Source organism: Pyrgilauda ruficollis, unplaced genomic scaffold (assembly GCF_017590135.1).
Source record: "Pyrgilauda ruficollis isolate IOZ18807 unplaced genomic scaffold, ASM1759013v1 scaffold14, whole genome shotgun sequence".
Lineage (NCBI taxonomy): Eukaryota > Metazoa > Chordata > Aves > Passeriformes > Passeridae > Pyrgilauda > Pyrgilauda ruficollis.
Window position 1 is genome coordinate 4,958,690 of NW_024512543.1, and position 17,233 is coordinate 4,975,922.

At 37.0% G+C, this 17,233-nt stretch overlaps 1 protein-coding gene across 1 annotated transcript in view; it reads right to left on the minus strand.

The window, feature by feature from the left end:
• The window catches only part of LOC121349448 (cytochrome c oxidase assembly protein COX16 homolog, mitochondrial), a 45,998-nt gene that overhangs the window by 8,920 nt on the left and 19,845 nt on the right, over positions 1-17,233 (minus strand). Inside the window, exon 3 of the mRNA XM_041459888.1 lies at positions 6,919-6,981. Coding sequence (XP_041315822.1) covers positions 6,919-6,981 — 63 coding nt within the window. The remainder of the gene's footprint in view (positions 1-6,918; positions 6,982-17,233) is intronic.

Consider the following 17,233-nt stretch of genomic DNA (forward strand, 5'->3'; position numbering starts at 1 on the left):
GGACACTGGCTCTCCAATGACTTCAGGGGAAGATGCTACAAACAAGATGGATTATTACATATTGACTTAATAACACCATTTCCCTCAGCCTGTGAACTCCTCAGTGATGCCTCCCAGCTATACCTGGGCAAATACCAAGTTTTACCTGGGCAAATACCAAGACACACAATGAAGTCAAGGGGTTCAACTAGGGAAAGTCTTCATTCAATTTTTAGAAATTTGATTATTTAGCTAACAAGTGTGCAAACTCCATGGTCAGCCTCCACCAGAATCTTGCATATAATTTTTCTGTTTGATCAGTAAGCCTGTTAGAACAAGCAGTAACTCATTCTCTTACAGTAACTTGCTAAAGCAGAGTACATTTTTATAGTATACTTTTGAGCAATAAATTATGATGGGTAACAATAATTTGAGAAGCAAAGAACATGCAAGAATTGTATAATAATTTTTTAAAGCATTTCACATTTAGACTTGATTGTCCACGTGGACATCATCTGGAAGTACACTGGCAATCACAAAATACTCCAGGATAGTGTTTTTGAAATTGGCTGAAAACAGAGAAAAAAAATCTAAGAGAAACAAACAGGAGTCTTGCAAAAAGCTACTTTGCCTGGTTGCTGAGACAAGAACTTCCCTCAAAATTATCTGTTCTGCTGTATAGTCTTCAGAAGAAGACAATGAGATAAAATACACAGCCTCAGCTGTGTAGCTGAATTCCCACACACTACACTAAAGTTACTTCAGAGATATTTCATACCAAAGATCCAACAATTCCCCACTGGAGGACCATTAGCAAGGTTTAACATTTTCACCTAGCCAGCTGCACAAGTTCCCCATACTGGCTGCCTCGCAGAAGCTATCAGCATTCCTTAACACAAGAAATTAAAGGATTCAGCCATGATGTGTGCATACAACTTGCCCTACTCAAACTTTTGGGGTTTTTTGTGATTGAGACAACACACAGTGCTGGCCCTAGCATGGTAAGAGGTGGTCAATTCATGTGGCATTAAAAACCAAGAAAACACACATGGAATGCAAGTTGATACTAAGGATTCTCTTTTGGAGAGAGGAGAAAGGGTGATGAGAAGAGATAATTTGCAACACTCCCAACCATGTTTGCTGTCTGACTGATAATCTGACTGATAATCACTCACCTTGTTGTCCATTAGACATCAGTGTCTTCTTATTGGATAAGGAAAGTGCAAATGCAACATATATGAAAGAAACAGCTCTCAGTTAAGGAAAAATCCTGTGCTAAGAAATGACCACAAAAGAATTTACAGGACTATTAAATAGAGATGCATTCCAGAAATAGCACCAGTAAAAAGTGACACCCTATGAACTTTACTCTGGAGGCTTTCTTCCTGCAAGAGACTTTTCCACCAGAATTCTTCCTGTGACATACCCATCACAAAATTCCACCTTCTTGTATTTCTCTATGAAAAACTATGAAGATAGTTTGAAGTTTGAACACATTGAACTACGGTACAGGAAACTACTGAGATGTCAAGAAGACAAGGTCAAAACTATAGGTTGGCTATGGACTGTACATTCACTCAGAATAAAATGCCTAACACAAACTATTTGAATTAAAATCCTTTCCCATGGCAGTTTCTATTGATGATAAAATAACAGAACTTTGTACTTCAACACAGTGTTTTGTAGAGAAGAGTCACAAGGAAATAAAAACATAAAAGAACATTTCACACGTGAATAAACTGAAATGCAAGAAACTGAGCTTGTCCCAGACACAACCTGGAGGGCAGTTGGAATCTAATGGCTAGGCTGGATAATGCACCAAGAAAGAAGAATGCATGGAAGGAACAGAGTGATTAAAAGAAGAAAAAAAGTATCTCAAGCTCTTCATTTATCTAAACCTATTTATTGTCATGACAGTCACTAAGGAGGGATATTTTCCCAACATCTCCGTCAGCTCTCAAACAGCTCAAGGCATTTAGCCACCAATATCTTCACAGACATTGAAGCAAATCAGTTCAGTACACTAATCTGTTAATTCTTGAACAGCAACAAAATCAGTAATCCTCTGGAACTGATAATGACAGCAACAAGACACTTGCAGATATCAATGACTGGCATCCAGGAATTTCTTTCTGGAGCACTCCTGTTGTCCACACACTTGGATGCAATTACTGCGTTACTACACTGTCACCCCCTGAAAAAAAAGTTTCATCCATTCTGCTGGCACCACAATCCCTGAAGTTATGTCAAATGAGCAATAAGTGGCCTGAGTCTTTTTCAGAAGAGCTTAATCAAATTCTTCTTTTAAGACAGTAAATATATAGGTTATATTCCCAAAACACCTCTCCTTTTTACACCTACTTTTATATTTTCAACTGTCCTCAATATACATTTTAATACTGCAATTACAAATCTTTTGCTGTAATTCTCAGGACAAACAATTAAAACACTTCTGTCCAGAGCTATTGTTGACTTTTTGTGATTTATCAAATTATTAGGAACGAAACCTTCCCAACATTCATACTCTAAGTCAAGAAAGCAGCATTCTCTAGTCTGACCATTTGCAGACTATTTGACCATTATGTCAATTATGCCATCCTTGCAACCAGTTGAAGGAAAACTTTGTAAAGTTTTACAGTTTTGATATTCTGAAACATAGAAGACTCATTTTTCTTGCTGTTGTGTTCAAATGATGTTCCCAGCTATTAAGAACAGATCTTACTTCTAATTTTACTATATTTTCTGCAGTAAAAAATGTTCAATTGCTATCACCTTCTTCCTATGGAAATATTTATATGAAAACACCATTCTTCTCAGTACCTTTAATATTATTTAACTCTTTAACTTTCTTTTAAGGAATTTTTAGAGCTCTAAGTTAGTACAGTCAGCCTGTTCTGCAATCTGTTCTTAAAGCCCTGTTCAAAACCCAGATACCTAAAGGAGAACCAGAATTTCAGTCCCAGCCTCATCAGTGCCACACTCAGAAGTACAATCACCTGTTCCTATATCTACCATTCCTGTTCATATTCATACACTGAATTAGCTTTTGTGCCACAAGATCACACTAGAAGATCAAGCTGAATTATTTATTCACCGACTCCTAAATCTTTTCCAGAGTTGCTGCTTTTCAGAACGCAGTCCACCCTAGCCTGCATTTTCAGTTTTTTAAATAAATAACTTTGGTTACTCTAAAAGGTACTTAGCACTTTTAACAGGCCCATGTTAGCAAGTAATATGAACAGCTCTCCCTCCCTGCTTTGCCATAGTTATACTATTGCAATATTTTATCACTGGCACATTAGCAATGATTTCATAATTTCTTCCACATCACTGAAAAAAGTACCCAAAAGTGCCTGTATGTGCCAAATTTCCCAGAACTCTTTTAATATTATCACCTTCCTGCCTAGTGATGATTCCCAGAGAACCATCATTCCCAGACTGAAATTTTCAGCAGCCACTGAAGTCTTCCAAGCCCATTCTTAGAATATAGCTGTAAACCAGCAGAGTCTAGTAGGTATTTAACATCTTGTTTGATTATTAAGGGATTTGGAAGCACATCTGATTCATATACAAAGGACCTTTTTCTCTAAAAAAATACAGATACATTTATGAATGTTGCTACTTTGCCAACATGGTTACTCATTATTTTACATCCTGATTATTTTATTCTTGGTTTGCAGCAACACCATCCTCTTACCCCTATCCTTGTCAGATTACTTATCAGACAGCTCTGATGCCCTTAGCATCTTTTATCAGTCTTCCCTGCTTTATGACTAACTCATTTACTGTTTCCATAGCAATCCTTCACGTTTTTATTTATTGGAATATTTTTTCCTCTACTTTCAATTGCTATTGATTCCCACTGAATATCACATATTTGAGTCAAACTTAAATGATTTTTTTTCCACAGCAAAGTGTTAGTAAATTCTTAAAGAAGCTTTTATTTGCTAGAAAACCCCTTAACAACAATTCTATATTTTAGGGTCTGATGTAACTGAGGCCAGATTTTTTAGTGTTTATTAGACCATTAATTTCACAGAAGTACAGAAATCAAGTGCTAGAATAAGGAATGCTATTTTGAGACTGAATTAAACACATGAAGAGGAATGTACTGTGACTGTTAAACAACCACAAGAATGGTTTTCACTCATCATATTAATCAGGTTTTTTATCTCCCTTTTTCAAACAAATCTTTGTCCTTTCAAATAAAATACTCAGGCTTTTGTCACAGGTCAAACACTCAACATCTTTTACAGTGTGTTCTACAAGGCCCAGCTCAGCAGCAGAACTACATTCACATTAGTACCAGCATCACTAGTGGACAGAGCTGTGATTTATTAGGCAAAGGGGAGCAGCAGGGACTAACTGGTCATATGAGGACACAAAAGTGTGTGAGAGGAATGCATAAACAATGGAGAGTATATGCAAAGGTAGCTTGCTCCTCTGGCATGGCCCAAGACACAAGATAAATGCCATTATTAACAAATCTGAGATACAAGAAATGCAGTATGAATTCACATGTAAATTCTTCCTTCCTCAAAATAGTATCCTGACCAGAAACATTCCTGTATGAATTAAACATTTTATAGTTTGAGAAGATATAATTTAGTAAATGAGAAGGTAAGAAAATGTCTTCATGTTAATTTCCTCACAATAAATTAGGTCTGTGATTATATCTTTTTACTTCATCATGAACACCACATCAGAGACAAAATGCAGCCTTCAACATGTTTGAAATATTGGCATATCTGTATGCTTATAGAAGAAATCATGACATTCTAGAAGAATTCAGTATGAATTCAATATGCACATTTCTGTAAGGACAGTAAGATATTTTTAAAAGTCTTGGGGAGGGCCAAAGGACATTTGCATTTTTCAGGCAACCACGCTTCAAAAGAGCTGGCATGGTATCCTCAGTAACAGCTGCAGATATAATGCTAATAATATTGTAAAATAAGGCTTTACATATCGAAACAGCATTTTTTTTTTAAACTGCCCTTGATCTCTTATCACACCACATTTAGTAACAGCCACCAGTGTAATCCTTCAATGTGACCTATATATTGAATTAGAAGGTGTTCCTAACAGCTGTATTTTGGACAAGTCAAAAATAAAGAAAGGAGAAAAACGTCCACCCAAACCCCTCTAGTCTGGAAAAGATGGGGTCCACAGAAAACTACTCTCCTAAATGTCAGCTGTAAAGGGGTGATTGGTTAGATTTTATCCACCAGAATACAGAGGTAACAGTGACTTAATGTTGTCACACACTTAGCGTGGAGCCTGCAAACTGTGTGCATGACTGCTGGTAGTTTCACAAGTTTCACTGAAGCAAGAAATTTAAATGTGCTTGCAAGCTGGTGCCCAGAATAAAGTATATATTGATATTAGATTTCAAAACAATAATCCAAATCTATTTTCATTATGCAAATCCATTTGTTTTGTTGAACTGATCTGCCCTCTATAACACCCAAGCACTACTCTGGAAGACTTTCAGTCTGGGAATTCTCCACAGTTTAGATTAAGAAAAAATAAGATTGCTTCTGTCATTTCTGTCCATCAGAAAAGAGTCTCATTACCTAAGAAGGCTTGTAATATATTGTTATGCCAGATGTATTTTATTAGCATTGATTTATCCATAAAGATAATGAAATTATGGCTATGTAAATATTATCCTTAACCTATTTACTCATCTTCTGAAGAAAGCGTATGGTATATCTGAATACAGATCTGTTGATTTTGAGGTTAGATATTGAGTTTGAGATGTGGTTCTTTTTACTGCTTGTGGTTCTTTTTATTTTTTCTTCCACATAAATAAATCAGAGCAGCCTTACAATATATTGAATGGAAACTGAGAGACAGTAATCCCAGAAGCAATCAGAACTTAATGGATTTGTAAGTTTTGAGTCTCCATTGGAACTTTCCACTTGTTATTCCCTGCACCAGAAATCACAATTCTTTATAGCGGGGGAGAGCCCGAAACTATTTGCAATAATGGTAAAAATTAGCAAATATTTTGTGAAATTAGGTCTGTGAATGTACAAAAAGAAAGTTTTATTGTTATTTCAGACAAATTACAAAAGAGTAATAGAATAGTAAAATTTTATTATCAAGATCAGGTACTGCCATTTGGACAGCTAAGTATGAGAGCAATGGGTGCCATGGAGATCTTCAAAGGCTTGTGACAGAAATGCGGTATGGGAAGAAAACAAAAATCTGTGCTCAGAATAAAAGCCACAGAGATAAATGAAGTGTTAGTTGGACACTTGAGTCAATTAATTTTAAAACATTAAGAATAATCTTAAATAGCTATATTCTTTGTTTCTGATAACAGGGAGGTTTTTTATTCAGTTTTTCTAACATGGCTTTTTGTAGGCCTGAAAATTCATGAGACTGGATACTGAACTAGTTAAAACAGACATTTTAGAACTCAGTAATATTTGAAGAAAATGCTGTGTTGATGGAAGAGTGAACTATTTTTCTATAAAATTTTCTGAAACCATGTAAAAGGAATGACAGTTGTTTCAAAGATACACATAAATTTCAGAAGCAAGAAATAACATAAAGTACATTGTGCACATTGTTCTGTAATTTCGTCTAATCATCCAAGCTCATGCAGTAGAAGTGCTGACTTACATTCACACACACTCCCTCTAAGGCCAACATCAACTCTACATTTATAGACCAGGTTAACCACAGAAATAGTGAATTTATTTGTACCACTGTACTTGACGCCTGGAAATCAAAGTAAAGCTGTGTTCAGAAAGAAGCACTACGTGTTCAAAAACCTTTCTTTGCATAAAACCTTGTTTTTATTGGACATCAGTGAGTCAAAGGCAGATGGTTGATCTAATTTTAGTTAGGGACAGATACGACCCACCAGCGGCCAGGGTAATCAAGGGTAGCCAAGGTTATGGGCCCCAGGCAACAAATTTATTTTACCTCATATTCAGATTCCAATGTCACAGGATTCTGTTTTAATTTTTCTTTCAAAGCTGGATCAACCTGAAAGACAAATAAAAATACAGCAAAAATGTTTGCTTCCAAGAATATATTTTTAAAGAAATATTAACCTCAAATAAACTCAATATTGGTACATGCAAACCCTCCTCTCCTCTAAAAGAGTTTATGTGCCATTTGTTCCAATACCAGGATGATGAATACAGCACAAGAATCTGTCTGAAAAGAAACAGGTCAATTGCCAAATTATTAAATTCCAAAGGAAAACACATTTTTAACTATAGTCCAGCACCAGCATTACCTTAGATACTTAAATCTGTACCTGTTTTGTTAAAAACTGTTAAACTAAACAACGCTTAAATAAATGAAACAAGCATAAGAAAGATACAATTGGGATGATAGAATATATTATACTCCTGAATGATGAGTTCAGGGAACAGGTATACAATATATCTTGGTTTTCAAAGTCTAAGCATGAGTTGAATTTCCAATTTTCTTGTGAATACACAGCTCTCTCCTAGTTTTGATTCTGTACTGACAGTGCTGGTGTTTCCTGCCACCTTTCAGAGATGATTATTGAAAGAACAAATCTAAGAACAGACATGTCAATGAACCACAGCAGACACATTTCACGTTTTAACTTATGAGCCTGGAAGAAGTGATGTTCATCCCTCCCTTTGCTAAATAACGTCTGTCTCCCACAGGTCTAAGAGCAGAAGCTAAGGGGAAAAAGATAATTAGCATTCTTCATGCTTAGAGAAAGCATTTTACCTTCTTCTCAAACAGCCATATACACAGTATTCAGACACAGTTTTTAGGCAATATAATTAAAATACCAAATAAATTCACCATGATAGAACGATCTCATTTTTAGAGCTTAAAAACCAAACTAAATGTGCAAGGAGACTGGTAACGTGTGTAGTTCTACATGCCTCGTACACTATTCCAACTACAACTAATGCAGTGAAGAAAAGCTGCTACTCTTAATTTGCTGCTTCTTGATCTGAACGAAAAGGGCCCAGTAACCCTCATCACAACCGATGTCCAACATCTGCAAGTATTTAGAAAACAAAGAGCAGGGCATACATGTAACAGAATTTGCCTGACCAATGAAAAGATCCACCTTCAGATTCTCCCCTAACAGGAGTTCCTGCTTATCAGAGGCACTCAAAAGACACATTCACTATGTGAATTGATGGGAATTGCTCTGAAGAATTTCCCTTGGCCATAATGTTCCCCTTGATTACAGGCACTGTCTGCTAGTTAGCATGCAGCCTGTGAGACCTCAGTTCCTAAGGATGGATGCTCAGACAGGCAAGTCTAACACCATCTGTGCATGGCCAGAGGTTTGATTTCCCTACCTCATCAGCGATCCGGCCATAGAAATACACACATTTGCAACCTCCAGATTCATTACACTTGGGACCTAAGCCAAAATATCTGGAGTGGTTAATGTTTCTACCGGATACAGCTCCCACCTTCTCAGTAATTAAAAAAAAAAAATTATAGAACAAGATAGTGTCTCTGCACTGGCCCTCTACATCAAATGAAAAATGAAATGCTCCATCTCTGTCTTGGCATCCAAGGCCTCTGTAGAACTGCCCCTCATTAAAGATGGATTGCATTTCTCCTGTGACCACAACCTCCAACAACAGCCATGCTTTATTAGAGCAACGAAGCCATCCATCACATGTGCAGAAATGCAAAGTCTCTGGGCAGCCAGGCAGGCTTTGAAGCTTGCTTTCACAGAGAGAAGAGTGATCGTGGACCTCACTGTATTCAGAACTAAGTGCAAACACTATTTGTTATGCTTTGTGTTCTCAAAATACACATATGGACAAGGGGAAAGAAAAGCTCCAGTAAGTAAGGCAGCAACAGTTTTATTTCATCCTACATTTTCCCTTCATTTAATAATAAGGCAAAGTACCATGGTTGAAACATCATTTTTACTTAATTAAATACAGCCAGAATTTAACTTACAAAGACAGTTCAATATCCCATTACCAAGTTTTATTTTATCAGTTTTTAGTGTGTTTGTTCAATGTGTGGTGTTTGCATGGCCACATTTGTGTAAGGCAAAGGCAAACAATCAGTTAAGCTACTGCTGCTTCTCCTTCCTTCCAGCCCTGTCTGTCTTCAGACTTTCTCCTGTCTTCATTCTGCTCTGCCTTCACAAAGACAACTAAAACTGAGACACAGCATTCCAATTCGATGGTGTAACATTAATATTAACAAAAAGGCAGAAATGAAGGAGCCTAGTTGAAATTTCTGTTTAAAAAAATCCCTGTAAATGCAAAATGAACAGAGTGCTGCTTCTTCGGAAGCACAAATTTTATTTGGGAAATTAAGTTAGCCAAAAAGACAAGTTAAACCCTGTTTTGAGGGCAAACTACATACGCACCTTAAGCTCACTCTGCAAAACTCATTCTTTTGCCCCAAGTTCTACCAAAAGAAAGTAAAAAAGAGGAGCAAGTATATATTTCCTCTTCTATAATTTTTGTCCCTGACATACATACTTACTCACACAGAATAATTTAAACATACTTGAGACTGCACAGCAATTCAGTCACCTGCACTTTCTAATGCCCTGACTGCAAACCCCAGCTTTTCAGCTACCAAATGAGATAGATGGGTTACAAATTGTTTTAGGAACCCATACAGAAGTTGAGAAAAAGTGTATTATAAAGTTTTGTTTCCACTGTGCTTGTATGATGCTGTGCTATCTTTGAAACACCAAAAGAAAAACAAACAAAACAAAAAAAAAAGTGGAAAAGAGAATGATGCTATTTTCATTCTGAAAAGGCAGATAAACATCAATATCAGCCACAATCACAGATCATAACCAGGGAACACTTCAAATGGGGGTAGAGCCAGGAAAGTGCCCATGCCAAAGCAGTAGCTCTGTTGTATTACACATCTGCCACAAGATCCAAATACAAACATACATTTTGCTTCCATGATGACTGCTATGCCAACACATACTGCCAAATGAGTTAGAAGTGTTCAGCTATGCACTGGCAAAGAGATCTTCAGCTAAATTATGGATACAAATCTGTATTAGTAAATATGATGATGGCAGCAGACAAAGCCCAAATGCTGTAACAGCCTGACAGTGCCCTCTCCACCACTATTTAGGGGGCAGGGAGGAACAGAAAAGGCATTCCTTTAGACTAGAGAACTCTTCTTTTTCGGCAAAATCTCAGCTGCTCCTCTAAGATCCATTAAAATTCAGAGTTTAAGAATTCAAAGATGTGTGCATGTATAATTACAGCATAACTTCACATTAAATTCTTACTGAAAGACTACTGAAATACTTGATGCAAGTATTTAGACAACCTTCATGAGATGCTGCCTGCAAGGCTTTGAAACCAATACTATAAATACAATTTTTAAAGGCTTTACTTATTTTCTTTTTCTGGGGTGCTTTTTTTTTTTCCTTTTTAGCACTTGCAGCAAAAATGAATAAAACATTCTCCATATTTTGCATTATACAGGCTTATCTCATATTACATCAACTGAAAGGGCAAGGGCAAGTGCAATATAGAAAAATCTCAGAAAAAGTTTAAGAATCCAGGTTTCAAATTACAATTTTGTCCCATTTCACACTCCCACCATTCCTTCAGATTTACCCTTACTTAACTTCAAAAGGTTCCCAAAGAAACAGACTTTAAAAAGATTCTTAACAACTAAAAGTAATAGAGGTTAAGCACAGAAACATTCTTAGAAATCTTAGTAGGCAGCTCTTTGAGGCTGTAAGTAACTAGAAACTTTTGAAATGAGGCTGATACTTCTCATTTTAAGGCTCATGTTTCAGTTTTTCAATTAGAACCTGGACAGCATTTCTAGGTGTTAAAAATGGTGCACCTTGGGGTGCAGACAAGAGGCATCATTACATAGCAAAGCAGGAATAACTGGTTCTTGCAGCCCCTGCCAAACCAGGGACTCCTGCAGCACCCTGTGAAAAACATACACTCATGTCAGTAAAGAGGATTTTTCGTATGTGACACAAATATTTTTGGTACAGTTATAAACCTAAAAAAATTCTCCACTAACAATTTTCTATTGATACTCATTGACCACAGTTCATTTTGGCTCAGAAACAAATAATACTGGTAGAGAGGAACTCAGAAATTTGTGAATGTCACTAACTTTAGCTCCAGGATAAGGAAAGGATAGCTCTTCCACAAGGGAAGCCAAAGAATACCATCACTACCCATTTGGAAGTTTAGAAGCATGGAACACCTCTCTGTATGAGGACAGGCTAAACACACTTGGTTTGCTCATTCTGGGGAAGAGAAGGCTTTAGGGAAACCTGATTGTGGCCTTCCAGTAAGGGGGGCCAACAAGAAAGACAAACTTTTTACTGAAGTGTGTAACAACAGGACAAGGGCTGACAGTTTTAAAATAAAAGAGGGTAGATTTAGACCAGGTGTAAGAAATAAGCTTTCTATAATGAGCATGGTGAGACACTGGCCCAGGTTGCCTAGAGAGGTGGTGAATGCCCCATCCCTGGGAACATTCAAGGTCAGCCTGGATGGGGCTCTGAGCAATCAGATCTGCTTGAAAATCTCCATGCTCCTTGCAGGACTGTTGGACTAAAAGACTTTTGAAAGTTTCTTCCAACCCAAATTATTATATGGTTCTGTTAAACACAGGAATACAAAGCAGAATATCAGGGTCACTCCTGTTGAGCATTCAGAGAGGACCACCAAGTTGACTCACATTCTCATTTTCAGGGTAACATCCCAACTGCCCACAGAACACATATGGCTGGATCCGTAACTCAAACAGTCCATCTTCACAAGCAGCCTCTCTCTGCTATAAACATTACTGTTTATTTGTCCAGGTACTATTTGTGGCCATGGGCTTTAGAGCAAACCAAGACTTGAATATATTACATCTTCTAAAATGATGGGTTCAGTTACTATACAAGGAAACTGTCAGGAGACAGCCACACCATGAGAAGAGGATTGTGCTTTTAGCAGCCTCCTCTCACACCAGTCAGTGCAGCACACTGTGTACTTGTGTCCTGGTATGTACTGACCAAATGTATCATGCCAAAGTTTTACAGAACCTTCCCTCTAGCAAGCATTTCCAGAAAAACGGTAAAAGATATTTCTATCCTAAAACTAGTTTGTTTTTTTTTACTAAAACATGAGTTTCTGTTCTGACCCTGTCCTCCACAAAATAATATCCCACTGAAAAAGATTTCAGCTTTGGAAATGGGAGAAAACAGTGGCCTGAATTTAATGAACATGAATTAGGATGGAGATTTTCATTTTTCCATCTGTCCTTCCCAGCATGAATAGATGGGACACAATTTTCTTGCAGTATCCACAGTACAGAGAGTCCACAAAATTACTGTTTAAATGAAATTTTTCAATTTGTTCTTCCCACCCATTTTTTAAACTTAAGAGTAAACCATAATCACCAATTCCAGCTCTCCCACAGTGTATCTTCTTTGAAAACATTTATCATATGCCTAACTCCTCTAAATGGAAAATCAGCAATCTTGAGTGGCTCAGTCAACTTTAATCTTCCTTGAGAGGACTCCCATAAATTGCTACAGAAATCTGTGTCATAAATATTCTAAGTTGTGGTTTATGAGCAGAGTGAGAAGCAGTAGACAGGAGAGGATAAATCCCAGGACTCAGGAAATGCAGTGTAAACTACAGCCAAGCTGAGTGCTGTTCTACTTAAGAAATTAAAGGAACAAAACTTGTAGAGGTTGTAAGGTACAACAAGGGTTGTACTTATGCCAAGCTCTTTGGCATACAGTCTTAGGTAACAGAGAAGGGCAAGGCAAAACATACCATTTTTGTGCAACTTCATTCACAACAATCCTTCAATTACATTACTTAAATATTTAATACACAAAACCACTTATATAGGGCCACCTTCTTCCCTGTGCGCGTGGTGAGGCACTGGAACAGGTTGCCAGAGAAGCTGTGGATGCCCCATCCCTGTAATTGCTTGAAGGCAGGTTGGATGGAGCTTTCTTTGAGCAGTCTGGTCCAGAAGAAGGTGCCCCTGCCCATGGCAAGGGCTGAAACTAGGTGATCTTTAAGGTCCCCTCCAACCCAAACAACTCCATGACTCTGTGATTCTATACTGCACAGGATACCATCCAAGAATATTGACTGGATGGGAATACTTACAAACAGCGGGGACACAGCTGAGACTAGATGTAAACCCTAGCTTTGTGTCCTTTGACTTTTTGCTATGATCTGCACAGAATACAGACAGCTAAACAAAAAAAACCATTCCAACCAGCCTCTGACAGAAATCGATGCAGACATTTCCAAAGGAGAAATATAAATTGTTGTTACAGCAGCAGCTCCCAGACTTACAGTACACGGTGCATCAGTGATCTCTCAAAATCCAAACCTTGCACTTGCTTACAGATTGATCAAAAAAGGGCCTACAATCCCAAACTCTGGACCAGACTTTTTATGTGATAATGTCATGGAAAATGCAATTAAAGGTTAATATGATGGCCAAACTATCCCATGCTTCAACAAACATTTAAGCATATCTAGACTTCTCCCATATAAGGTCAATAAAACTAACAAGGACTCTAGAATTTTCAGTTCTGAGCAGGAAGTTGTCATAATTTAATTAATTTTGGTATGCTTTCACATCCAGTTTGATTTTCAGTTGCACATTTATTTATATGATTTATACCAAATTTGTGCTGTAAACCTTGGCTCTGAGTGTGCTAGCATAAATTTAATTTGACAGTAAAATTCAGTACAAAAAATGTTCCTTTTGGTATAAAAAAAATGGTGTAAATTTGTGATGCCAGTATTTAGGAAAAAAAAAAAACAACACCCTTTTGCCTTTAAATAGAATATACTTAACAGCTAGAAACAATCCAAAATGCAGCTCGGGATGCAACTCCAGCAAAGTCAATTTTTTGGTCATATTTTTTGAAGATTCCTTTTTAATGGTTGTGTACCTACTATGCAAGTTCAAGCTGGAAAACTAGTGTAAATATAGTTTATAGGGTTTTTTTTTCCTTTAAGGCTTCCTTAGTCATATCCTAACTTAGCACAGAATCAATCTCTTTGTAGTAGCTCTGAAAAACACAAAGGTCACTTAAGTTTCTGTTCAAAGCAAGTAACTTCAAGAGAGAAATCGTGAATTGGCAGCTGAAGGCAGCATGGAAGCAGTCTGTGCTCATCTCCTCTGAATCTTTTCAGTGCTGTGCTATCAGACAGGAGAGGACTGGAGAGGGTGTCCTCGTTAGTTCTGTACACCAGCAGGAACACCTGTGTCCAGGTGCTCACTGCTGCTCAATTAGGCTCACCTGTAAACTGTTCCTGGCCGCAGCTCACTTCAACCAAAGTGAAGCCAAAGGCACCGTGCCATATCCAAACTATTATTTTTCACTTGGTGTGTCAGCTCAGAAACACAAAGGAATTAATTTAAAGGGAAAAGTCTATCTCATAGGAGACTAAACCTTCAATAAAAGTGCTGAAGCTTCAAGACATAACACCAAAAAATGCTCAAAAAAAGACCAGCTCCCAAAGAACTCTAAAGAATCAACCTTCTCATGTAGGAACAGAGATAGTCTGATCCTTCAAACATGATATAAAAACACAACACAGTTAAAACAATGCACAAGCACACTAAGAGATTAGGAATGCTTTCCCTAATCAGAGTTAAACATCTATAAATATAAATGCTTTTTTTTTCTTCTCTAACTGTAAGCTAGTGCCTAAGCCCTATCTTGAACCATGCTTGCTACCCCCTGCTACCCCTAAACGAACAACTCCAGTTGCCAGAAACCAACAGCAAGAAAATATACATCAACATTTTTTCTCATGGAAAATAAACAAGAATATGCAACAAAATATAAACAAAAATATACAACCAGAAAGTCTGTTTTTAACCCTAAAAGTGGTTTGAGGTATGTTTTAAAACATCATTTTCATTTACAGTACATATCTGTTTTTTTACAGAAATTTATTGAGTAATGAAAAAAAACTTCGATTTTTATGTCTTTTTGAACAGAAACAATTTTTAGGATCCAGTGTGAACTCATCAAAATTGTTTTCAGTGCTCTGAAAATGCATTTCTACAAATAAATGACCACCAAATTCTAATAACTGTCATCTTAAAATCTGCATGTGTTGAAGAAATTAACACTTCTTATTCTACAGTTCCCATTGCATTTAAGGGAAAATACTTTCCACACTGACATCTAGTGAAGTTTTATAGTAAAAAGAAAAATCGTATTCTAATACTTTGTACTTACAAAAAGCTTTTAATTTCCCAAATCATTATACTTTAAATAACTAGTCTTTGCAACACACTTGTACATCACACACTATTTTCTTTTGAAAGACATTTTGCCACTATTTTTAATAAATATCATGTTTATCTGTCAGAGGATCAGACATTCTGATGGGTAGTTTAGAGAAAGTTACAATGGTAAAATCTGGTGTAATTAAGTTCAAAATATGAATAGCAAATGGTTTTCCTTTTCAGGGCTTAACATACAACATTAACAAAACAATTCCACTAAAATCAGCAGGAATTATGAAGGCAAAATATTTTAATTCATACATTTTAGATATTAATAAGACAAGCCATCTCTCTTCTCTAAGCAGTATCCAAAAAGCCTGTATTCCTAGATGCACTCTGTAATTGAGTTTGGGCTCTGCTTGTTTAGATTGCCATACAGCTGAAGTTTGCAACAGCACCATTTGGCTTCAAGCCTCAAAACACAAAGGAGAAGAAAGGGAAGGTCCATTTAGAAGAAATTGCACTTAAAATGGACACATGCCTGGGTAAAAGGTTTTCAACATATTCTCTGTAGAGATGGTAGTGATCTAGAGCTCCAGAAAATCCTAGGGACTGGGATCTGCTGACATCATGGCTACTGGCTTCTCAAGATGAGTCTGGAAAGCTAGATGTTTTCTGGTGCTTGAGGGAGGCACTGGGAAAAACAGCTGGATATTAAATTATGTTTTGGCTAAAAACTGCCTGAAGCTAAGTTACACACTTGTAATCACTTCAACTGCAAGGCAAAAATACCAGTAATTAATTTTGGCAAATTGACAGGATTTAAATAAACCAAACAGAATTCTTGGTAGTATATAAAATGTAAATATCTAAAAGCTATCAACTTTTTATGTATTGAAATTACTTCCATTTGCAATGGCAGCAGAATGAGTTTCTCCAGTTAATAACCTTCTCTTCATTTGAATCTAAATTTGACAACAGAACCACCATTAAGTAAAAAAAGGAAAAAATGCTTCTGTTTACAACAAAGAACTCTTAGTAATTGCAGTGTATATTACATTTCATCACACAGTGGCTCAATAATGTGACGTAATATCTTAACTCCAAGTCATCCTACAGTGCTGTAAGCTGTCTTTGGTGACAATAAGCACCTGGTCTAGCCAGATCCAATCACTGGAAACCATTCAAAAGTATACACACAGTGCCAGCCTCAGAATGTGGCAACAAAAATCTTACTGAATCCCAGAGCTGACTCTGGTTTTGCCTTTTACAGAAAATGGTGGTTTATATGCTAAACTGAAAGGATGTCTGAAAAAATGAAACACACATCTCTGTCTAGTATCATAGCAAATTCAGCAGACAGCTCTTCACAGACAATGTAGAGAAGTCATCTGAGCTCAAGTAAAATGGATTAGCTTTTGCTGAAATCTGTGCAAAAACCTGAACCGAACACTAACAGCTGAACCTCAAAATCTTCAAGAATAACATCGATAAAGAGCTCATTTCCATACAACCCTTCTGGACTGAACTGTACTGAGAGAGAAGACATGTGAACACCTGGTACCACCACAATACTGGGTATGAAGAGCTCTTGCTACCCCTTTCATTTTGTGCCACATGGCAGGACTGAAATTAGTACCTTGGATAGTTCTGAACCATGATCAAAAAACATAACAAGTTCCAAATTCTGCCGGCAAATAGAAACAAAGTCACTGTAAGGATACCTGTTTAGCCATCAACAAGGAGCCAATCTGCCTGACTAAATATACAATTCCAAACCCCTCCCACTAAGCAGGTCATGCCTGAAAGCAAGGTCTGCTGTAATTTAGTAAAACATGCTTCATGATATAAAGGTAACTGACTGACAAAGACTTTTTTCCCACCTATAAGCAATCCTAAATGTATACCTCTCACACTCTCTATAGCACAAACATTTCAGTATATTATTTTCTTAATTTCTGGATGACCGAGGACCAAGCTCAGTAATGCATTTAGTCTTTGAAAATCAACTAAATCTACTTATACAAAGAAATTAGCCAGTTTATCA